At 42.5% G+C, this 20415-nt stretch overlaps 2 protein-coding genes across 4 annotated transcripts in view; one reads left to right on the forward strand and one right to left on the reverse strand.

The window, feature by feature from the left end:
• LOC147431094 (TATA-box-binding protein-like) overlaps window positions 1-20415 on the reverse strand; it is a 95477-nt gene that overhangs the window by 4114 nt on the left and 70948 nt on the right. The window lies entirely within an intron of this gene.
• Window positions 1514-3113, forward strand: LOC147431095 (uncharacterized). Its single transcript, XM_086494533.1, has one exon. It carries the CDS (start codon window positions 1537-1539, stop codon window positions 2761-2763), a length of 1227 nt encoding a protein of 408 aa, XP_086350659.1. The 5' UTR covers window positions 1514-1536; the 3' UTR covers window positions 2764-3113.

The following is a 20415-nucleotide window of genomic DNA, read 5'->3' on the forward strand; positions in this document are numbered from 1 at the left end:
AGGCGACATCTACTTCGCTTGGGATCACAGCACCGTCTCGTTATCTACAACGGGATGGCGCAATGGCCATCATCTGGAGGCCTGACTTGCATACCACCCTCAGTACCCGGCGGCGGCAGTACAGTGGACTACATCATCGGCTTCAGAGAGGCAGCTCACCTGCTCACATCCTTCACCATCCCACCACTACCTATTGGGGCTGACCATGCATATCTTACCCTCTCTTTCACTGGCTCACCCATCTCACACACACCACCTACACTCACACCACACACCACCATACATTTCACACATGAGCTAGCCAGAGTTTACTCATCACATGTCTACGAGGGGATCTACACTCTCGACCCAGATACACCACTCTCTACACTCACTAGCCAGCTTTCCGCAGTTCTACACACCTCAGCCCTCAGCTACTTCCCACATACTACCCACACTCATAGACCTCCACCCTCTGGGACGATTCCCCAGAACCGGTGGTACAACGAGGAGTGTAGGGATCTATATAGGCAGCTACGGGCTCGACGAGCCTTGGAGGAGATCGTTGAGGGCAAGGTCCGGCGACAGATGAAGGCCATCACACGCCGTAAACGGCGGGCCTTCGAAGAGGCACAGGAGCTTGAGCTATACCACCTTCTCATGAGTACAGACTGCGCCACCACATGGAGGATTCTCAGAGAGCCACGCCCTACCACCCCCCTAGAGGATCCTCAGATCTGGCATGATTACACCGAGCGCCTATACCAGATACCTAGGCAGCCATTGATCCTGGAGCCACCCGACCCTCCACCTACCACCTCGACTTTCTTCACATCTAGTATGGTGAAGAGGGCTATTCGACGCCTCCAACATGGCCGCTCAGCAGACCACACTAGACTACAAAGCGAGCACCTCATCTATGCAGCAGACACCCTCTCCCCCTTGATAGCACGTCTCTTCAACCGCGCTTTGGTTGAGGGACTACCAGAGGAGTGGACCATGCACACCATTGTGCCGATCCACAAATCTGGCGACACCTTGGACCCAGGGAACTACATGACTATCATGATTGGCCACACATTGGCCAAACTATATGGGGCAGTTCTTGAGGCAAAGCTCAGCACATACACAGAGGCATCAGGGCTTCGTACACCAAGACAGTCAGGGTTTCGACGCACTTTCTCGACCATCGATCACATCTTCGTGCTTCGCTGCCTCATCGACGGAGCGAAAGCACGGAAGAGACGACTCTACTGATGCTTTGTGGATTTCCGCAAGGCTTTTGACACCATCCCTAGAGAGAGACTCTTTCACCGTCTCCAGGAGCTACAGATACCATCTGAGATGATATGGGCCATTCATTCTTTGTATGCACAGGTCATAGGTAGAGTGCGGTGCCCAGGTGGAGTATCGGACCCCATTGCTAGCACCATTGGTGTGAAGCAAGGATGCCCCCTCTCCCCGACCCTATTTGGCCTCTACATCGACGAGATAGTAGATTACATCCTACGAGCAGGCGGGGCGGGCTCCGACTTGGCAGGTACACCAGTCCATATTATGCTCTATGCAGATGATATTATTCTAGTTTCTGAGACACAGGAGAGACTACAGAGCCACCTACACGCCTTGGATGATTTCAGCACACATCGAGGGCTCACAGTGAACCTTGGCAAGACCAAGGTCATGATCTTCCACACCTCCAGGACAGTCCGGAGTAGAGCAGTGCTCATGGTAGCAGGTGGACAGGTTGAGGTAGTTGATTCATATGTATATTTGGGGGTGACTTTCACTGGCACCGCGGGCAGATTTTCCATGACCAAGGCAGCCAGAGACCGGCTTACACGAGGATATGCAGCACTGGCCACCTTAGAGCGCAGATGCCACCAGGCCCACATCCAGGAGCCCCGCACCAAGGGGTGGCTTTTTGACACTTTAGTTACACCTGCCATGATGTACGCTGCCGCAGTATGGGCACCAGGACTCTCAACATCTCTCTGGACACAGATAGAGCGCCCACAAATCATTATGATCTCTCGTTTACTCCACAGCAAACCATCAGTACCACACGACATCATCAGAGCAGAGCTAGCGGCACCCTCGATGCTAGTAGACGCTCTCTTCAAGACAGTTTGCTTCATCCAGCGCATGCAAGAGCTTCCACCAGACAGACTCACAAGCAGAGCTTTCGAGGCATCGATACAGCTACATCAAGAGGGGGGCACCAGAGCATGGTACTCACACGTCACAGAGTGGTTCACATCCCATGGCTTGGACATCATAGACTTGCCCCCTTTTCAGTATGATCTTAACTCCCCATACATACGCCTCTCACACCATGAGAGGAATCGAGTTCTCAGACACGATTTCTGGCAGCTATACATCCGAAAGACATGGATCACACCCAGAGAGCCTCTTCCTTCGAAGAGGCAATACTACAGAGACCACTTCCTGACCATCCTAGCAGATGGTTTCATCCAGAGACCGAGATACATGGATGTCCACATGCCACATAGAGCACGGGTCGCCATTAGACAGCTCAGAGTATCATCACACCAGCTAGAGATTGAGGCAGGGAGAGCTGCACATGTCCCCAGGGTAGAGAGGATATGTAGACTTTGCACAGCAGACATTGAGAGTGAGGAGCATTTTGTGTGCAGATGTAGAGCATATGAGGGGATCAGAGGCAGATATCCGACTTTGTTTGCAGACCAGCCCACCTTACACCAGATTCTTCAGTCCAGAGACCAGCGACTTTTCGGCCGCTTCCTCATAGAGGCACAGTAGCACCGGGACTCTCTTTCAGACATCATCAGTCGAGAGAGACGAGCGCCAGACACAGCTTACAGATTTCTTCCAGAGGGGCACAGTAGTACCACCATCCCAGATTACTCAGAGAGGAGTGACTCTACAGCAGGCTGAGGAGGTCCGAGCTCGCAGACGTCCACGTCCCCATGGGCGTAGGGCACCCCGACTTCACCAGAGAGAGATCCAGGAGATCCAGGAGCGCTACTACAGATCTCTAGAGGAGAGACGCATCCGGGCTTTTGCGAATCCAACCGCCATCCTACGGGGATTCTTCACACCTCACCCATCCATGCATCATGTCTTACATCCTGATTACGGGACTGGATGGAGCTAGAGATATGATAGCATTTCTTTCATGATTGTATATACCCCAGCATATAGGATTGCATCTCTCCCCTGTTTTTAGAACCCCACCCTTGTAACACCTCCCTCCTCCCTCAGCTATTTTGCTTTGTACCTTTTCATCCTTCACAGGATATCCAGAGGACACCCACCCCATGTACTTTGATTTGTCTCATAGGCCGATTTCGGCCTCCTATGGACGTTAAAAAATCTCTCTCTGTCTCTCTCTCTCTCTCTCTCTCTCTCTCTCTCTCTCTCTCTCTCTCTCTCTCTCTCTCTCTCTCTCTCTCTCTCTCTAGGAGCACAGTTAGTGGGGACTTGGATCTCATTGCTACTATATGCAGATGATATTGTGTTGATCTCAAATTCACCAGACGGAATGCAGCGACATTTGGATACATTGCACACATTTGCTAGTGATAGCGGCTTATGGGTGAACCTTGGCAAGACCAAGGTTATGGTGTTCAACACCACACCACAGTGGGTCAGGCGATTTGCACCTACTGATAGCCGTTTTTCGGCTCTTTGTAATTGCCACAGTGAGTTACCTTCCCCTATCAAATCCCTCAAACACTGTGGTTACCCTCACCCTTTCACTGTATATAGGTGCGTGTGAGTTAAGGGACTTTTCCCATATCTCCTTACTGAAATAAAAAACCCTCAATTAGCTAGTCATTGGGCTAGTTGAGCCAAAAAATATAAAAAATATAAAAAATATAAGTATATTATGACCCATGCGTATGTAAATATTTCTTTGTATATAGGGCCTAAATAAAAGATTTTTTCATAATTATTTTGGTATTTATTTAAATATTTTTACCTAGGCGTGTGTTATTTATGCTCTGTACATTGCTTCACCATTACCACAATTTTTCTTACCATTTTTCATACTCTTTATTCCATATAGAAATATTTTCATGTAAGCTTCTCTTATATTTGGTGTAACTCCACCCCAACAAAAATCCAAAAAAACTAGTTTTATTTATGTGTATTTTTTTCACTATTGTGATTTTTTCCCTTCCTACATCTATTTTGTTTTTTCTCTAAAAAATTAGAACACCAAAAATATTTATCTTTTTATAGTAGCCTCATAATGAGAGAGATTTCTTTTGACCCCTTTATATTTTTTCCACTTATATTATTTATATTTGACATGTACATATTTTTTAGACCCCTCAATATTTGATTTTCTTAGTTGTACTATTCACTTATATCATGATCTCAACAATATCTTCAATTATAGACCTACCAAATAAGGTCAAGGGTAGGTGGCATGCATACATGCACTATGGAGGGCTCACTCTTGGAGGTATTCAAAAGAATCATCCAAAGAAGGACCCCACAAGGACCTTGTGCAGTGGAAAAAAACGGTCGGTTTTGCTGAATTTTTAAAGTTCACTTGCTCTCCGAATTTGAAAAGGTGATACAAACAAAAGTTGTAGCTCGTGGACTGAACTTTTGCCTCAAATTTTTTCATATTTTTTTGAGCTACGAGCTGTGAGCTATGATTTTATTAGTGGACCCCAGTTTTCCCATGCTATGCAGCCATACTCTCTCTTCCACTTTATCATTTTCCTCTTTCACACACACTTCTCCACTCATCATCCCCACCTCTCTCACCACTCCTCTCTGCACCCTACTCACCTTCTCCTCAACCTTGAAGAATAAGAGAAACCATGGTGAACTCATACCTCCCACACACAATTCCATTCCAAAATTGACCACCTAGTCTCATTTTTCCTCCTCCAATTTACCCATATCTATAAAAAAACCACAAAATTCAGCCTCTTCTCTTAAAAGACAGCATCATGGTGGTTGATTACTCAGCTTCAATTACCTTGTCTCTCAAGGAAGGTCAACAGTGGAGAAAAAATGTACCGTCAAAGCTAGTGGACCGTCAACAAGCGTCAAAATTGGCCCTACTCAAGACACTTGGAGCATCAACCTTGTAAGAAATCCACCTTTTCTTACCTCTTAAGAGTTTTTCTTCCTTATTTGTATCCTACATGGATACTCCCATTGTAAATATCCAATTCCATTTGTAAATTAATACTAACTCTACTAACACTAACCCACTATGAAAAGTCCTATCACCTCCATTTCTCTCCTCTCTTTTTCCCCACCAACTTCTTGATAATTCCAAGCAAAAGAAATTAGATAAATGGCTGAAAATCTAACCCAACCATGGTTAGAGGAGTAACCCTAGCCTTCAAAATTGCTATAAAAGGAGGGTGTAGCTAGCACAAAAAGGGGGGAGCCATAAGCAAGAGCACTATGTTATAGCTTGAGAAGCAAAGCTCAACCTCTCTAGAAGGAGCTCTTGAGTGGAAGCTCATTGTCTTATGCATGTGCATGTGTTGTAATAGGGGATTAGCAAGGGAACTCTATGCCATTGTAAGAGAGAGAGTGATCATTCAATTGAGAGTAGGAAATCTATCATTTCTCCTACTAGTGTAAGCCCGACATTTGTTGAATCAAGGAGGGTGGATTTGGACTAAGCTTGGATATTTTGTCTCCCTTCCAACGTGAAGTAATGGACAACAATGATGCGTAAGTGTCTTGGTGTTTTTTTGTTAAGTTCTTGATAGCTTGTCTCTGGTGTTGTCATCAATCTAGCCATAAATCCCACATACTGTAAGAGGGCGACAGGGTGGAGAGGACTCCCCTGGCTTTAAGACAGTGATTGGGGTGGCTTTTCTTGTGATGTGTTGTGGTGAAATTTACGCAAGCTATGTTGAACAAATACTAATTTCACTTTGATTTGTCATGACAGATTTGTAAGAAGGTATTAATGCAACAAGCACCCCCTCCCCCTTTCTCTCTCTTTCTTAAATATATAGTTGTGTTTGCTTGATCATTGCCGATACGTTTCAAAGCAGCCCGAGCTCTCTCTCTCTCTCTCTCTCTCTCTCTCTCTCTCTCTCTCTCTCTCTCTCTCTCTCTCTCTCTCTCTCTCTCTCTCTCTCTCTCTCTCTCGGGTTTTAGTGTGTGAGAGTGTTCCATTGGTGTTAGGGTTAGTGTAAATTCCTTGCTTGTTTGTGGGTTGCTCTAACGATTCTCCTCTTTTGCGTCCTAGTTCGCTCTTAAACTAGGTGGTGCCCCTTGTGTAGTTGGGATTTGGTTGTGGGTTTGTTGTTTTGGTTTGTGTTGTGTTCTGCCCCAGCCCCATTGAGCAGCACGGGAGCCTTGAAGGGTGTCTAGAGGTTGCTCTTCTTGTTGCCCGCCCCGGACCCCCTCACTACCTTTGCATATGATCACGAGATAGTGGAGTATACAGATGCATACACTTACCTTGGTCTGGTCTTTAGTGGCCCAGTGTTTTTTTTTTAGGAGAGCAGTAGAGACTAGGCTGACAATAGCGTATGCGGCTCTAGGGAAGATGGAGAGGATGTGTTCGTAGATTCATTTTCAGGAACCTCGAACGAAACTATCGCTTTTCGACACTTTGGTCACATCAGCTATGCTTTATGGGATGCAGATTTGGAGGCCATCAGTGGACCACCATAGTCGTGCTGGCAGTACACATGGATGGAAGTGCATGGAGAGGCCTCTCGTCTCAATGATTTCTTGGATGATTAGGGCCAAGCCCTCTGTACCACATGAGATTATCCGTGCAGAACTCGCTACTCCACCACTGGTCATCGAGGCACTCACCAAATCCATTTCCTTCGTGCACACTGTCTGGGATCTCCCCAGAGACAAATACGCCCGTCTAGCTTTGTGGTCTTCTCGACAGCTTGCCTCAAAGGGAGACACCTCTTGTTGGTATGCACAGATGACAACTTGGTTCAAGCTGCATGCTTTTGACATGGATAGACTACCCCCTTTCCAATATTCGTTCGACGCACCCTCCTTGTCTCTCACACGAACCGAAATCACTCAACTCATCAGACAAGACTTGATTCAGTTAGACACTAGGAGGACATGGATACAGCCGATGCGTGTGCTTGGCACGAAGATGGCTTTCTACAGAGAGCATCTCCTTGAGCCTACAGAGGATTGTTTTGTGATCAGACCCGCCTACATGGACATTCATCTATCCCGTGGATTACGATGTGCTATTGGACAGATGTGCACATCGTCACATCAGTTAGAGATTGAGGGGGGTGCATTTGGACGGAGAAATGAAATGTCTTTGGGGAGGGAAAAAAGAAGCACCAAGGGTGGTATTTTTATTCTTGTTTGCTCTCTCTCAAGGGCAAGGAGGAAGGGGAGTAGAGAATTTTGGACAAGGTTTGGCGGGCTCTATGCTCAACCTTTTCTAATGCATGTGTGCTTCATGATAAGCCTAATGTGATATTTTCAATTTCTCAAATATGAAGTACGCCACTTGGCCTAGAGTCAATCGTTGATCGATAGGGGATCCGACGGCTCCTACAGCCCATGCTTTTTAACACAATTATATCGCACCTAAATTAAGTTATTAATCACATTTGACTTTTGACCTCAGACTTTGTTTCCTTTCTTTTCGACGGGCTTGGACATTCGGTATGAGGGATGTGCCCAGCCTCATTACACAAAGTACACTACTCTGTATATATCGTGTAACATTTAATGGCCTAAAAACTTGTGTGTAGCGGAAATTAGCATGAACATAGTGGGCATTTCATTAGAATAGATTCCTAATGAGAATTACAAGAGTGCTTGGGTGGAGAGAGTAACAAAAAGCATAACACCTAGTTAGATAGCAGGAACGATACTTTCAAAAGAGAGAGAAATTAAGCTATTGACAACAGTTGAGGACCGGATTTGCATGGAGCCGGTCCCCCCTCCAAAAGGCTTTGTATTATGGTTTCTCCCATCAAGAGAGACATTGTACAATACAATTCTTTGTGTTCCTTCAAGACTAGTTAGTGCAATGAAGATGAAAGCTTCATGCACTAAGCAAAACACTTAGCAAACACAACATTAATTATCCCCGTTCTCAGACCCAAGACCTCACACACCTTCGAAGATGGTGAGAGCTAGCAGGGTATGAGAGTAGATTGAGAGGAAGGAGTATCTTACGAGAAAGATGTACATCTCCTCACATAATCACTCATATTAGCATAGCTTAGCTTAGTAATTACCTTGGTAGAGGAGATGAGCATGCATTGAAGCTTGGCTCTTGGTTGGATTTGCATCCACATGCCAAGAGTGTGTCAATGTAGGCTTCTATCTCACAAGCTTGGAGTAGGTGATGAGCTGTCCATTAAAGCTTGGGAAGAGATAGTCTTCTCTTTCTTCACACATGAGATTATGTGAGTGTGTGTGTGATAATGCCTTGCAAAAATCAGCCCCCTCTCTCTCTTGGGCGAGCCCTCTTGCTAATTGCTCTTGCCATCCTCCCATTGGACCTCCCCAGGCCTAGCCAATCACATTTAAGCAGCATAAGTGATAGCCTTCTGACATGTGTCCCCCTTTCCCCTTTTGTGAGAGCTTTAGGTAATTTAATAATTCTACTAAACTCTCATTGGACCCCTTTGCCTCCTGGCCAATAAGAATCAGGCAAGCCATTGGCTGTTGAATGCTCATTGGACCCCTTGGGAGACTGTCCAATAGTCATCCAGGAGACTTAATTTTCATTGGTTCTTTTTATTAAGTGTTTTTAAATTAATTAAACTAGATTTACTCTAGCCTAATTCTCATTGATCCACCTCCAAGGCCATCCAATAGGAATTGGGTACACCTTGTGGGCATCTGGCCTAGGGAGCTGACATGTGTCCCTCATTCCCTTTGTGTAAAGGGAGCTTGTGTGTGTGTGTGTGTGTGTGTGTGTGTGTGTGTGTGTGTGTGTGTGTGTGTGTGTGTGTGTGGCTTTCTCTCTCATCCCCTACAAGAAAGGCTCGCCCCCTCCCAAGTAGGGATTGCAAAGACTTTTTTGTTCACACACAAAGCATCCAATTCCCTTAAGGTTGACCTTCGGACACAACCTTTGAATTTTGGAACCTTAGCATTTTGGAAGTCTTAATGGGCTGAACCTTAGGGTCTTTTTAGCCCATTGTTGCACATGGCTCTTTTGCAGATGGCCCCCCTTTTGGATCCCTATTTTCCCTCCTTTGGATCCCTACAGTGGCCGGTCTGCTAGCTTAACCAATATTCTAGCTTTTTTCTCCCCTGGCACTTCCCCACATTAAATGATCAGTTTAATAGGAGAAAATCATTTAGGAGAATTAGATATTGATTATTATGACATTACCTCTCTCTTGAAATCATAGTCGTCCTCGACTATGGTGTAGAGAAGATAAAGCATATTCATGAGTCCTTTTTTTTTAGCGGGTAGAGGATCCCTATGTTACCCAACGACATCATTCCACAATGGATGACTAGTCCATTTGGCACTTGAGAGTCTGAGGCTGCCGCAAGCATGTCTGCACATTAGTCCTATCAGTCTTCCATAGTAGAGTGACAAGCTCTACTTGGTGTTTAGGAGACGTCGTCTCCGCAAACTTGATCTAAGCATGCATACTACTTCATTTTTGTGCACAATAAAGAAAAAGAGAGTCTTATAAGACAAAAACTTTGTTCATTTTTAACATTTTGTACATTTGCTTACTCTTGGGAAGCATTGTAAGCATTGACAAGGTTTAGGTTATCCGTTAATTGTATGCCTTGCATCCATCGAGCATCTTCAAAAGGATAATTCTTAAACTTAATAAGATATCGTCGGATAGTCTTACCGCCTCTTAATACCTTGTCTTCATGTCGGAGAATGGACTCGGACTGCAGCACCTTCTGTTGGTTCTCGATCTCCGGTGGGTCTTCAATAGTTGGTTCTTGAGGTGGCTCTCCTTTGAAAGGCTTTAATAGGCTCACATGGAAAGCATTGTGTATGAGCCAATGATTGGGCAACTTGAGTTGATAGGCCATCTCATTGATTGGCCTAAGAATCTGGAAGGGGCCATAGTACCTTTTTGCTAGTTTAGCATAGTACTTTTGGTGGCCCGTAGGATTCTTGTCCGTCGTGTGCCTTAATCGAGCCTTGGGAAACTTTAATAAGACCCAATCATTTTCTTTAAAGGCTTGGGCTCTTCTGTGCTTGTCAGCAGCAGCCTTTTGCCTTTGCTATAAGATAGAGATAGCATCCTTAATCTTTTGGAAAGATTCTTGTAGGTCTCGGCTATACTCATCTGCAGCGAAGATCTTCCCGTGTACCTTAAGTAGCAAGGGACTTTTTTATCTTCCCTCAATTACCTCAAAGGTGCTTTTCCCATGGAAGTATGTACAGTGTTATTATAGGCATACTCCATTAAGGGTAAGTACTTCTCCCATTGGGATCTTTGATCTACTTCCATTACATAGGCTTTTAGTAGATCGAGAATTGTTAGGTTAGCTATTTCACTTTGGCCATCCGTTTGCGGGTGATAGGCCGAAGAGAAGTTTAGCCTTGTTCCTAAATTCTCAAAGAGACCCTTCCAGAAATTACTGGTCATTCTAGGGTCTCTATCCGACACTATGGATATTGGCCAGCCATGGTACTTGAAAATTTGTGAAATGAAGAGGGTTGCCATTTGATGGGCTTTGATAGTCTTTTTGACAGGTATAAAATGAGCTTGTTTACTGAACCTGTTTACTATCGTCCATATTCCCGTATTCCCATGGATAGACTTAGGCAACCCAAAGATAAAATCCATGGATATGCTCTCCCATGGTGAATTAGGGATTGGCAAAGGTTGAAGCAATCCAAGTTACTTCCCTCTATCAAATTTTGTCTTTTGGCATACCACACATTTAGAAACATACTCTTGTATGTTCACTTTCATGGTAGGCCAATAGAAATATGTTTCAATTCCCTTTAAGGTAGACTGAATCCCTCTATGCCCCGCATAAGGTGGAGCATGTGATTCATACATTACTTTCTCACGTAGTGAGTTAGTAACACATAGTCTATTGCCATAGAGAAGATAACCATCTTGTAAAGTAAATGGTTCTTCTTTCTTCCCTAGTGCAAGGGCTGAAATCACATCTCTAAAATCGGGATCAATAGCATACTCATCTATCATTGAAGATAGATCATTGTGAGTTGCTATGGAAACCGCATTCACTCTCGGCCGTCTTGAGAGTGCATCAGCTACTTGATTATGCTTGCCAGCAATGTGAGCAATATGAAAATGAAATTGCGAAAGGAAATTTGCCCACCTCATTTGTTTGTCGGAGAGGTTCGTCTGCGTCATGAGGTACTTAAAGACTTTGGTGATCCGTTCGCAGAATGAAAGGAGTCCCCAATAAATAGTGCTTCCATGAGTCTAAGGTATGTAGAATTGCAAGGAGTTCTTTTTCATATATGCCTAGAGCTTGCTCAACAGGGTCGAGCCTTCGACTCTCATAGCCTATGGCGTGTCCTTCTTGGAGCAAAACAGCTCCAAGGCAATCACCACAAGCATCACATTGGACCTCAAATGGTTTTGAGAGATCCAGTAGTGTAAGCGCAGGTTGAGAGATAAGCTTTTCTTTAAGCTTTTCGAAAGCATTGTTCTCCTTAGCAGACCATGTATGCCTAACATTTTTCTTTGTTAGGTCATGTAATGGTCCTGCAATTTGTGAGAACTTTTCTATGAAGCGTCTATAGTATGCAGACATACCTATAAAGCTTCTTAGTTCATGAAGATTCCTTGGTTTAGGCCATCCTTTTATTACCTCTAACTTTGATGGATCCATGTGGATGCCATCTTGAGAGATAATGTGACCTAAATACTGAATCTCTTGCAAGAAAAATTCACTTTTCTTTCGATTAACATAAAGTTTATTCTCTCTTAAAACTTGAAATATTACCTGGAGCTGTTGCTTGTGTTCGTCTAATGAATTAGAGTAGATGATAATATCATCAAAGAACACTCCAGTGAAGGTTCGATGAGGCCTGAACAACATCTCCATCAAGCGGTTGAATGTGGCTGGTGCATTGGTCAAGCCAAAAGGCATGACAATGTATTCATAAAGACCAAATGTGGTGCGAAATGCGGTCTTTACAATGTCTTGATCAACTATCCTTATTTGATGATAGCCACTTTTTAGGTCAATCCTACTGAAGTAGGTCGATCCTTGTAGCTTATCAAATAGGTCTTCTACCCGTGGAACGGGAAACCTATTTTTGATAGTGATCCTATTTAGTGCTCTATAGTCGACACACATACGATATGTGCCGTCTTTCTTTTGCACTAATAGCACAGGTGAGTAAAATGGAGATGAGCTAGGCCTAACCATGCCCTTCTCAACTAACTCATGCACTTGCCGCATAATCTCCTCTTATTGAGCTTGAGAAACTCTATAAGGAGGTTTGTTAGGCGGTGAACTTCCTGGAAGAAGTTCAATTGCATGGTCATCATTACCTCGTTTAGGAGGTAGCTCACAAGGGATGTCCTCAATAAAAACATCTTGAAACCCCTTGAGAAAATTGGATAACTCTAATTCCTTTTGGTTGCTTTTATTTTCTTTTGCTAAAGCATTAGGTTCATTTTGAGAATCTTTAACAAAAATCATGTACACGGAAATAGAGCTATTTATTGACTTGTTGAAAGCTGGTGTATGTACAATTGGAATAGTGTTACCCATTTCTTTAGCATCTATATACATGTCTTTTCCTTGAACTTAAAGGAGATTCTCCTTTCAGGAAATTTAATATTGGCAGCCAGGCGGTCAAACCATGGTGCCCCTAGGATTACATCCTCATGCTTGAGAGGAGAGATAAAGAAGTCCTCTTTGTCCACATGGCTTTGAACATGAAGCCTCAATTTCCCGATTAAGGGAGTGACTGAAGCTTCTTGCTCCTTGAAAGCACTGTCTGCGGGTAGGACATCTCCCATCTCGTAAGCTTGTATGCCTAGCTTGGTAGCCAACTCTATAGATATAAAATTGTGAGTAGAACCAGGGTCAAAGAGAATAAAAGCATCATGTTCTCTTACCTTTCCCCAAGCATGGCATAGAGGAGATCCTTTGTGGTGAGTTTGGTGAGTCTCCTCCTCTTGGATTTCAACCAAGGAAGCTCTAGGAGGATCTTGGCGGTTGTTCTTTTGGGGACAAGCGCGGTACGCATGCCCTTGTTCGCCGCACTTGAAACACCGGTTATCCTTGCGATAACGCTCAAGCTCTTCAGGAGAGAGTTTGTTCTTACCTTTGTAAACTCCCTTCTCTTTAGCTTTGTTGGAGTTGCCCTTAGGAGACTTTTGGACATTGTCCTTTCCCTTAGGTCGTTGGAACCCTTGTTTTCCGTGGGCTTATTATTTCTTTTAGCCCCCGTTTGGAAATTGATTCGAGAGGCCACCATAGTATGGTGTATTACCGCCGATATGGTACGTGGCCTTTGGGAGTTGACATACTCCGCCATTTCTTCGGTTAACCCCGCACAAAATTATCGCTTTTGCTCTCCAAAATCCAACTTTTTGAAGACAGTGGCTTTGAGTTGTAGGTCCCAAAACTTGTCTACATATTTGTGGATGGATTCATAGGGAGAGAGCTTTAAGCTTCGCCATTCAGTGAGTACTTTGTCTTTGGCATCGGTCGCCAAAAAATGCTTCATAATGGAAGCTCTTAAAGCTTTCCATGTTCGTGGAGCTTCACCGTTGGCTCGTAGGCTAGACCACCATTGCCTGGCAGACTTTTGAAAGTGCATAGCTACATGGCGTAGCTTAGAGGACTCCGTGAAGCCCTCATCTCCAAACGCCACATCGAACTGTTGGATAAAGGCCAAGACTTTGTCCGTAGCACCAAAGGTACCATCATAGGTAAGGAAAGAGATGCTCTTCCCTCCCTCTTTGAACTTCTTTAGCTTGGATGACCTCTTCCATGCGGCATAGGATTTCCTATGGCCTCTTCTTTTTGATGGTTCAAAGGTTGCACCATCACTTTCTTCAGAAGGTGAAGAATTTGAAGAAGGTGGAGAAGAGGGTGACCTCTTTCTCGCCTTTTTCTTGTCTTGATCTTCGTCGTCTTCACCACCACTTTCATAAGAGGAAGAAGATGGAGAAGAGGGTGTCCTCTTTCTCGCCTTTTTCTTCTCTTGCTTTTTATCATCCCTCTTTGAATTATGATGTGGAGAAGGGTGCGATGGTCTTCTCCACTTTGGTGGTGATGGAGAGCGTTTAGCCCGCCGTCTTCGTGGAGCCATCTCCGCCGAGGTGGCGGGAGACTCACTTCTTTCTTGTTCCTTCGGTGGAGGCTCTTGAGTTCTCTTTTGGGAAGGAGATGGATCATCAAGAAGTAAATTCTTGAGCCCTTCATATGGATTCTCTTCTTCTTCCCGAATCGGAGAGAGACCTCTTTTGGGAGTCTCACAAGGAGGCTTCCTAGGTGTTCTCTCGTCATGGTGATGAACTTGGAGAATCCCGTGAGCACGGAGCTGCCGTTGCACTTCACTTTGGAGAGATGGATTGTCCATGGCTTGTTGAAGCCTAGAAACAAGATAGTTAACAAGCATCGGAGCATCATTAGTAGCTTGCTCATTAGCAAAATCAAAGTTATCAACATTAATTTCTCTCTCTTTACTATTGTCAGCCATTCTAACAACGTTTAAGTGTAAACTTTTTAGGTGTACTTTGGCACTTCAAGACCTAGTTGCTACTCCTCTTTACCCCTTTAGAAAAAGCACTCAAGCTACTGTACCCGTGGCTCGAATACCATTAATTGCAAGGAATAGAAGAGAGGGTCTTTCAACACCAAAACAGCACCAGCTCCTGTCAAGCTTCTAATAGCTCAATAGTGGTTAAGCCGTAGGCAAGCCCCGTAGGACTCCACTATTAAGACCATAGCTCTCGACGGTGATGCCCCGTTAACTGTACGAAGGCAGGCACACTGCAAGGCTGAAAAATCCCTATTCTACTTACTCACAGGCAATTAATAATACCAACCATTTAGAGCTAGCTTGAGGACCTCCCTTCTTGAGCAAGAAAAGAGAAACCTTGTGCTCTCATACCAATGTAACATTTCATGGCCTAAAAACTCGTGTGTAGCGGAAATTAGCATGAACATAGTGGGCATTTCATTAGAATAGATTCCTAATGAGAATTACAAGAGTGCTTGGGTGGAGAAAGCAACAAAAAGCATAACACCTAGTTAGATAGCAGGAACAATACTTTCAAAAGAGAGAGAAATTAAGCTATTGACAACAGTTGAGGACCGGATTTTCATGGAGCCGGTCCCCCCTCCAAAAGGCTTTGTATTATGGTTTCTCCCATCAAGAGAGACATTGTACAATACAATCCTTTGTGTTCCTTCAAGACTAGTTAGTGCAATGAAGATGAAAGCTTCATGCACTAAGCAAAACACTTAGCAAACACAACATTAATTATCCCCGTTCTCAGACCCAAGACCTCACACACCTGCGAAGATGGTGAGAGTTAGCAGGGTATGAGAGTAGATTGAGAGGAAGGAGTATGTTACGAGAAAGATGTACATCTCCTCACATAATCACTCATATTAGCATAGCTTAGCTTAGTAATTAGCTTGGTAGAGGAGATGAGTATGCATTGAAGCTTGGCTCTTGGTTGGATTTGCATCCACATGCCAAGAGTGCGTCGATGTAGGCTTCTATCTCACAAGCTTGGAGTAGGTGATGAGCTCTCCATTAAATCTTGGGAAGAGATAGTCATCTCTTTCTTCACACATGAGATTATGTGAGTGTGTGATAATCCCTTGCAAAAATCAGCCCCTCTCTCTCTCTCTTGGGCAAGCCCTCTTGCTAATTGCTCTTGCCATCCTCCCATTGAACCTCCCCAGGCCTAGCCAATCACATTTAAGCAGCATAAGTGATAGCCTTCTGATATGTGTCCCTCTTTCCCCTTTTGTGAGAGCTTTAGGTAATTTAATAATTCTACTAAACTCTCATTGGACCCCTTTGCCTCCTGGCCAATAAGAATCAGGCAAGCCATTGGGCTGTTGAATGCTCATTGGACCCCTTGGGAGACTGTCCAATAGTCATCCAGGAGACTTGATTTTCATTGGTTCTTTTTATTAAGTGTTTTTAAATTAATTAAACTAGATTTACTCTAGCCTAATTCTCATTGGTCCACCTCCAAGGCCATCCAATAGGAATTGGGTACACCTTGTGGACATCTGGCCTAGGGAGCTGACATGTGTCCCTCATTCCCTTTGTGTAAAGGGAGCTTGTGTGTGTGTGTGTGTGTGGCTTTCTCTCTCATCCCCTACAAGAAAGGCTCACCCCCTCCCAAGTAGGGATTGCAAAGACTTTTTTGTTCACACACAAAGCATCCAATTCCCTTAAGGTTGACCTTTGGACACAACCTTTGAATTTTGGAACATGGCTCTTTTGCAGATGGCCCCCCTTTTGGATCCCTATTTTCCCTCCTTTGGATCCCTACAGTGGCCGGTCTGCTAGCTTAACCAATATTCTAGCTTTTTTCTCCCCTGGCACTTCCCCACATTAAATGATCAGTTTAATATGAGAAAATCATTTAGGAGAATTAGATATTGATTATTATGACATATCGTATGACGAAGGGTGGAAAGAAGTGCTCTCCCTTGGAAAGGCACAATCATATCATGAGTTTGTGGATGCAAAGAAGTCATCCACATGGTTTTGTAAAGTGTGCAACAAGCATTGTGTGCACCAGCACGAGTGCAAAGCCCACCGCGGAATGCATATACCTTATAAGTTCAAAATAGTCTAAACTCACTAATTATAAGAGAAAATAAGCACTCATAAAACTATAAAAGCAAGGGACACAAGAAAAGAAAAGAAAAAACAAAAACAAACAAACAAACTAACTAAATCACTTTGTTTGCTACGAAACAAAACTAGATAAAACAAAACATTACTAACTTGAAAATATTTTTAGAAAAGGCATGCGTAAAATAAGTTGACGTAACTTACTTGGCTTAAAAGGAGTACTCAACTTTAAGCAAAAAAGGATAAGACATCTAAAAAAATTAATCCTAGAAATCAAACTTCACACAACAACTTTTAAAAAAACACATTCTTAAGTCCTCGGGTAAGCTAAATACGAAATCGAAAAATAAATACTACTACAAAGATACAAAGAGCAAAGATCCAAACTTGACAATATGTGACCTCAACTTCGCTGCTTGTCCAAACAGGAAGAATAAGATTATCACCTTTATCATGCATAGCTTGGACAACGGCTATGACATCCCTACTCACGTCATCAGTGCCCAAGAGTAGGTGCAGGTTTGTATAGAGGTCATTCATGCTTTGAATGTACTCTACAAAACCAACAAGCTGAGTTTCTATCACACTTCGGAGGTGATGGGCATACTCAGCCATGATGAAGGCTAGCATTTGTCAAGCTATAGTAAAAATACTAGAAGCACTAGAGATCAAAACAACAACATAAGGTGTAATTAAGTCAAACAATAAGTGGGCTTTTTAGCTCCCCACTTCTATTGAATTTACTATTGATTATATTGAACATTCCAAAGGAAGAAACATTAAAAATAAACCTACTACGATGCAAAAATGAACGAATGTTTTTCATGATTCTTTTGAATGACTATCCTTTTTCAACTAGTGAAGAAATAAGATAATAAGATTGAACAACAAAAGCAGATTTACTAGAAAAAAAAACAAGAAAATTTAAATAGTTGAGAGCAAATGACACCGTACTTAGCTAAAAGAGAAATGTTCAAAGAAATGTGAGGCATACGGATGATATTTAGATTTGCATATTCTCATTCAAGGCACTTATCATAGATATCTACTTCTAATCCCAAGGAAGTCTAAAAAATCTTAAGGTCTAAAAAGGCACAACATATACCTTCATAAGTTGAGAATAGTCTGACTCACGAATTATAAGAGGGAATAAAGCACTCATAAAACTATAAAAGCAAGGGACACACGAAAAGAAAAGAAAAACAAAAACAAATAAACTAACTAACTAAATCACTTTGATTGCTTCGAAACAAAACTAGATAAAACAAAACATTATTAACTTAAAAATGTTTTCAAAAAAGGTATGTGTAAAATAAGTTGACGCAACTTACTTGGCTTAAAACAAGTACTCAACTTTAAGCAAAAAAAAAAAAAAAAGGATAAGACATCTTAAAAACTTAATCCTCGAAATCAAACTTCACACAACAACCTATAACGGAACACATTCTTAAGTCCTCAGGTAAGCTAAATATGAAATCGAAAAATGAATACTACTACAAACCTACGAAGAGCAAAGAACCAAACTTGACAATATGTGATCTCAACTTCACTGCTTGTCCAAACAGGAAGAATAAGATTATCACCTTTATCATGCATAGCTTGGACAACAGCTATGACATCCCTACTCACGTCGTCAGTGCCCAAGAGTAGGTGCAGGTTTATATAGAGGTCATTCATGCTTTGAACGTACTCTACAAAACCAACGAGCTGAGTTTCTATCACCCTCCGGAGGTGATGGGCATACTCAGCCATGATAAAGGCTAGCAATTGTCAAGCTATAGTGAAAATACTAGAAACGCTAAAGATCAAAACAACAACATAAGGTGTTATTAAGTCAAACAATAAGTCGGCTTTTTAGCTCCCCACTTCTATTGAATTTACTACTGATTATCTTGAACATTCCAAAGGAAGAAACACTAAAAATAAACTTACTACGATGCAAAAATGAACGAACTTTTTTCATGATTCTTTTGAATGAGTATCCTTTTTCAACTAGTAAAGAAATAAGATGGCAAGATTGAACAACAAAAGTAGATTTACTAGAACAAAGACGAGAAAATCTAAATAGTTGAGAGCAAATGACACCGTACTTAGCTAAAAGAGAAATGTGAGGCATGCGGATGATTTTTAGATTGGCATATTCTGGTTCAAGGCGCTTATCATAGATATCTACTTCTAATCCCAAGGGAGTCTGAAAAATCTTAAGGTCTAAAAAGGCACAACAATCACTATTTGTGGTACAGTTAAGTTCACAAAACTCCTTGGGATAAATCCCTCCGCCTACAGAACTCGAATTCAAGTACATAAAATCTTGAAAAGAAGGAACGTCAGGGACAAAAAGATCATCTACAAAGCGTCTTACATTGCATAACTTGTGCAAAAATAGTGCAAAAATATTGGGCAAGTGTTAGCAAGGACAAGACGCTCCATAAAATCAAACTCATAAGTAAAAAGATAGAAATTAGCAAGGAAAACAGCACAATTGGTACCCATAGGGATACCAATTGTTTGCTTGAAAAGAGAGTCGCCGATGGTTATATATAAATTGTCCAAAAGAAAATCTAACCAAGATATGATGTCAATGTCATCTACAATCCTGGTGAATCTCTTTCTTCCTTTGTCTACATCTGCATTCTTATTTTTCAGCCATAAGAAGTCAAAGTTCAAGGCTGACTTTTCTACTAGCCATGCCTTGTACCTATCCTTCTCAAGCTTGAACGCAAAAACTTTTGAAATAAGAGACTTGACTCTAAATTTAAGGTCCTCCAAATTTAGCTTCGTGTATAGCGTTGTAAAGTCAAAAGTTTGGAGACATAAAGGAGAAGATTTCTCCTTAAGGCTTCTTGAAGAGTTCAAAAACTTTAAAACAGGAACACACCTACTGAATCATTTAAAATCCAACTTGAATCGGTAGGTACGTCTGCTTCCTTTAGCATATTATTCCACAATTCATTTACGCTAGGTAAAATGGCTTTGAAACAATAACTAAGCCATTTGGAAACCTCGCTCAAAGAGGTGTTACAAGAAGCAGCTATAAATCTAGGCTTTATAGGGTTCTTGTGGAACTTCCAAACGGTATATAAAAAAGGTAATTTAGGCTGGCACTTAAAACCAAAAGACTTACAAAAGTCTTGATGTTTGAAGATAACCTCTTGCATTGAAAGATCACAATCACTGTAAGTCTGAGAATTTACTTCACCTAACAAGCATTCTAAATAGAACTTTTTGCACGTAACAACAAAGTTATTAGAGCACTTATCTACATAAGAGATTACAAAATCACGATGAAACTTCCTAAGAGCATCACGATCAGAAGAAGATAAGCTATTCCTTCCTGAAGAAACGTTCCGAGAGCAAGATGCTAATTTCAAAGAAGCTTTCTTGAGGATTACAGACTTCCAATGGGTAAAAATACCTTGAACTCCTAAAGACTCCTCAAACTTTACTACGAAACTAGAAATTCCTTTTTCTATGGCTTTGAGAAGGCAAGAGTCGTTTGAGGAAGGGAGCCTATATTTAGTACCTCTTGAGAAAAGGTCTTTCAAAGAATCCGAAAGAAGGATAGAACAATCGGCAGTAACTACATGACCCAAAGCTCCATTTACGTAAGAAGAAAAGGCAGTTTTACTACAAGGGCAATCAATACTTGAGATTGCAAGGCTCTCTTGCTTTTTAAGATTACGTCCTATGTC

This window comes from Adiantum capillus-veneris, chromosome 21 (assembly GCF_014529385.1).
Source record: "Adiantum capillus-veneris isolate H3 chromosome 21, ASM1452938v2, whole genome shotgun sequence".
Classification (NCBI taxonomy): domain Eukaryota; kingdom Viridiplantae; phylum Streptophyta; class Polypodiopsida; order Polypodiales; family Pteridaceae; genus Adiantum; species Adiantum capillus-veneris.

Bases quoted from the DNA above. Each gene is read 5' to 3' on its own strand.
- LOC147431095 (XM_086494533.1), top strand. From the start codon at position 1,537: ATGCTCTATGCAGATGATATTATTCTAGTTTCTGAGACACAGGAGAGA.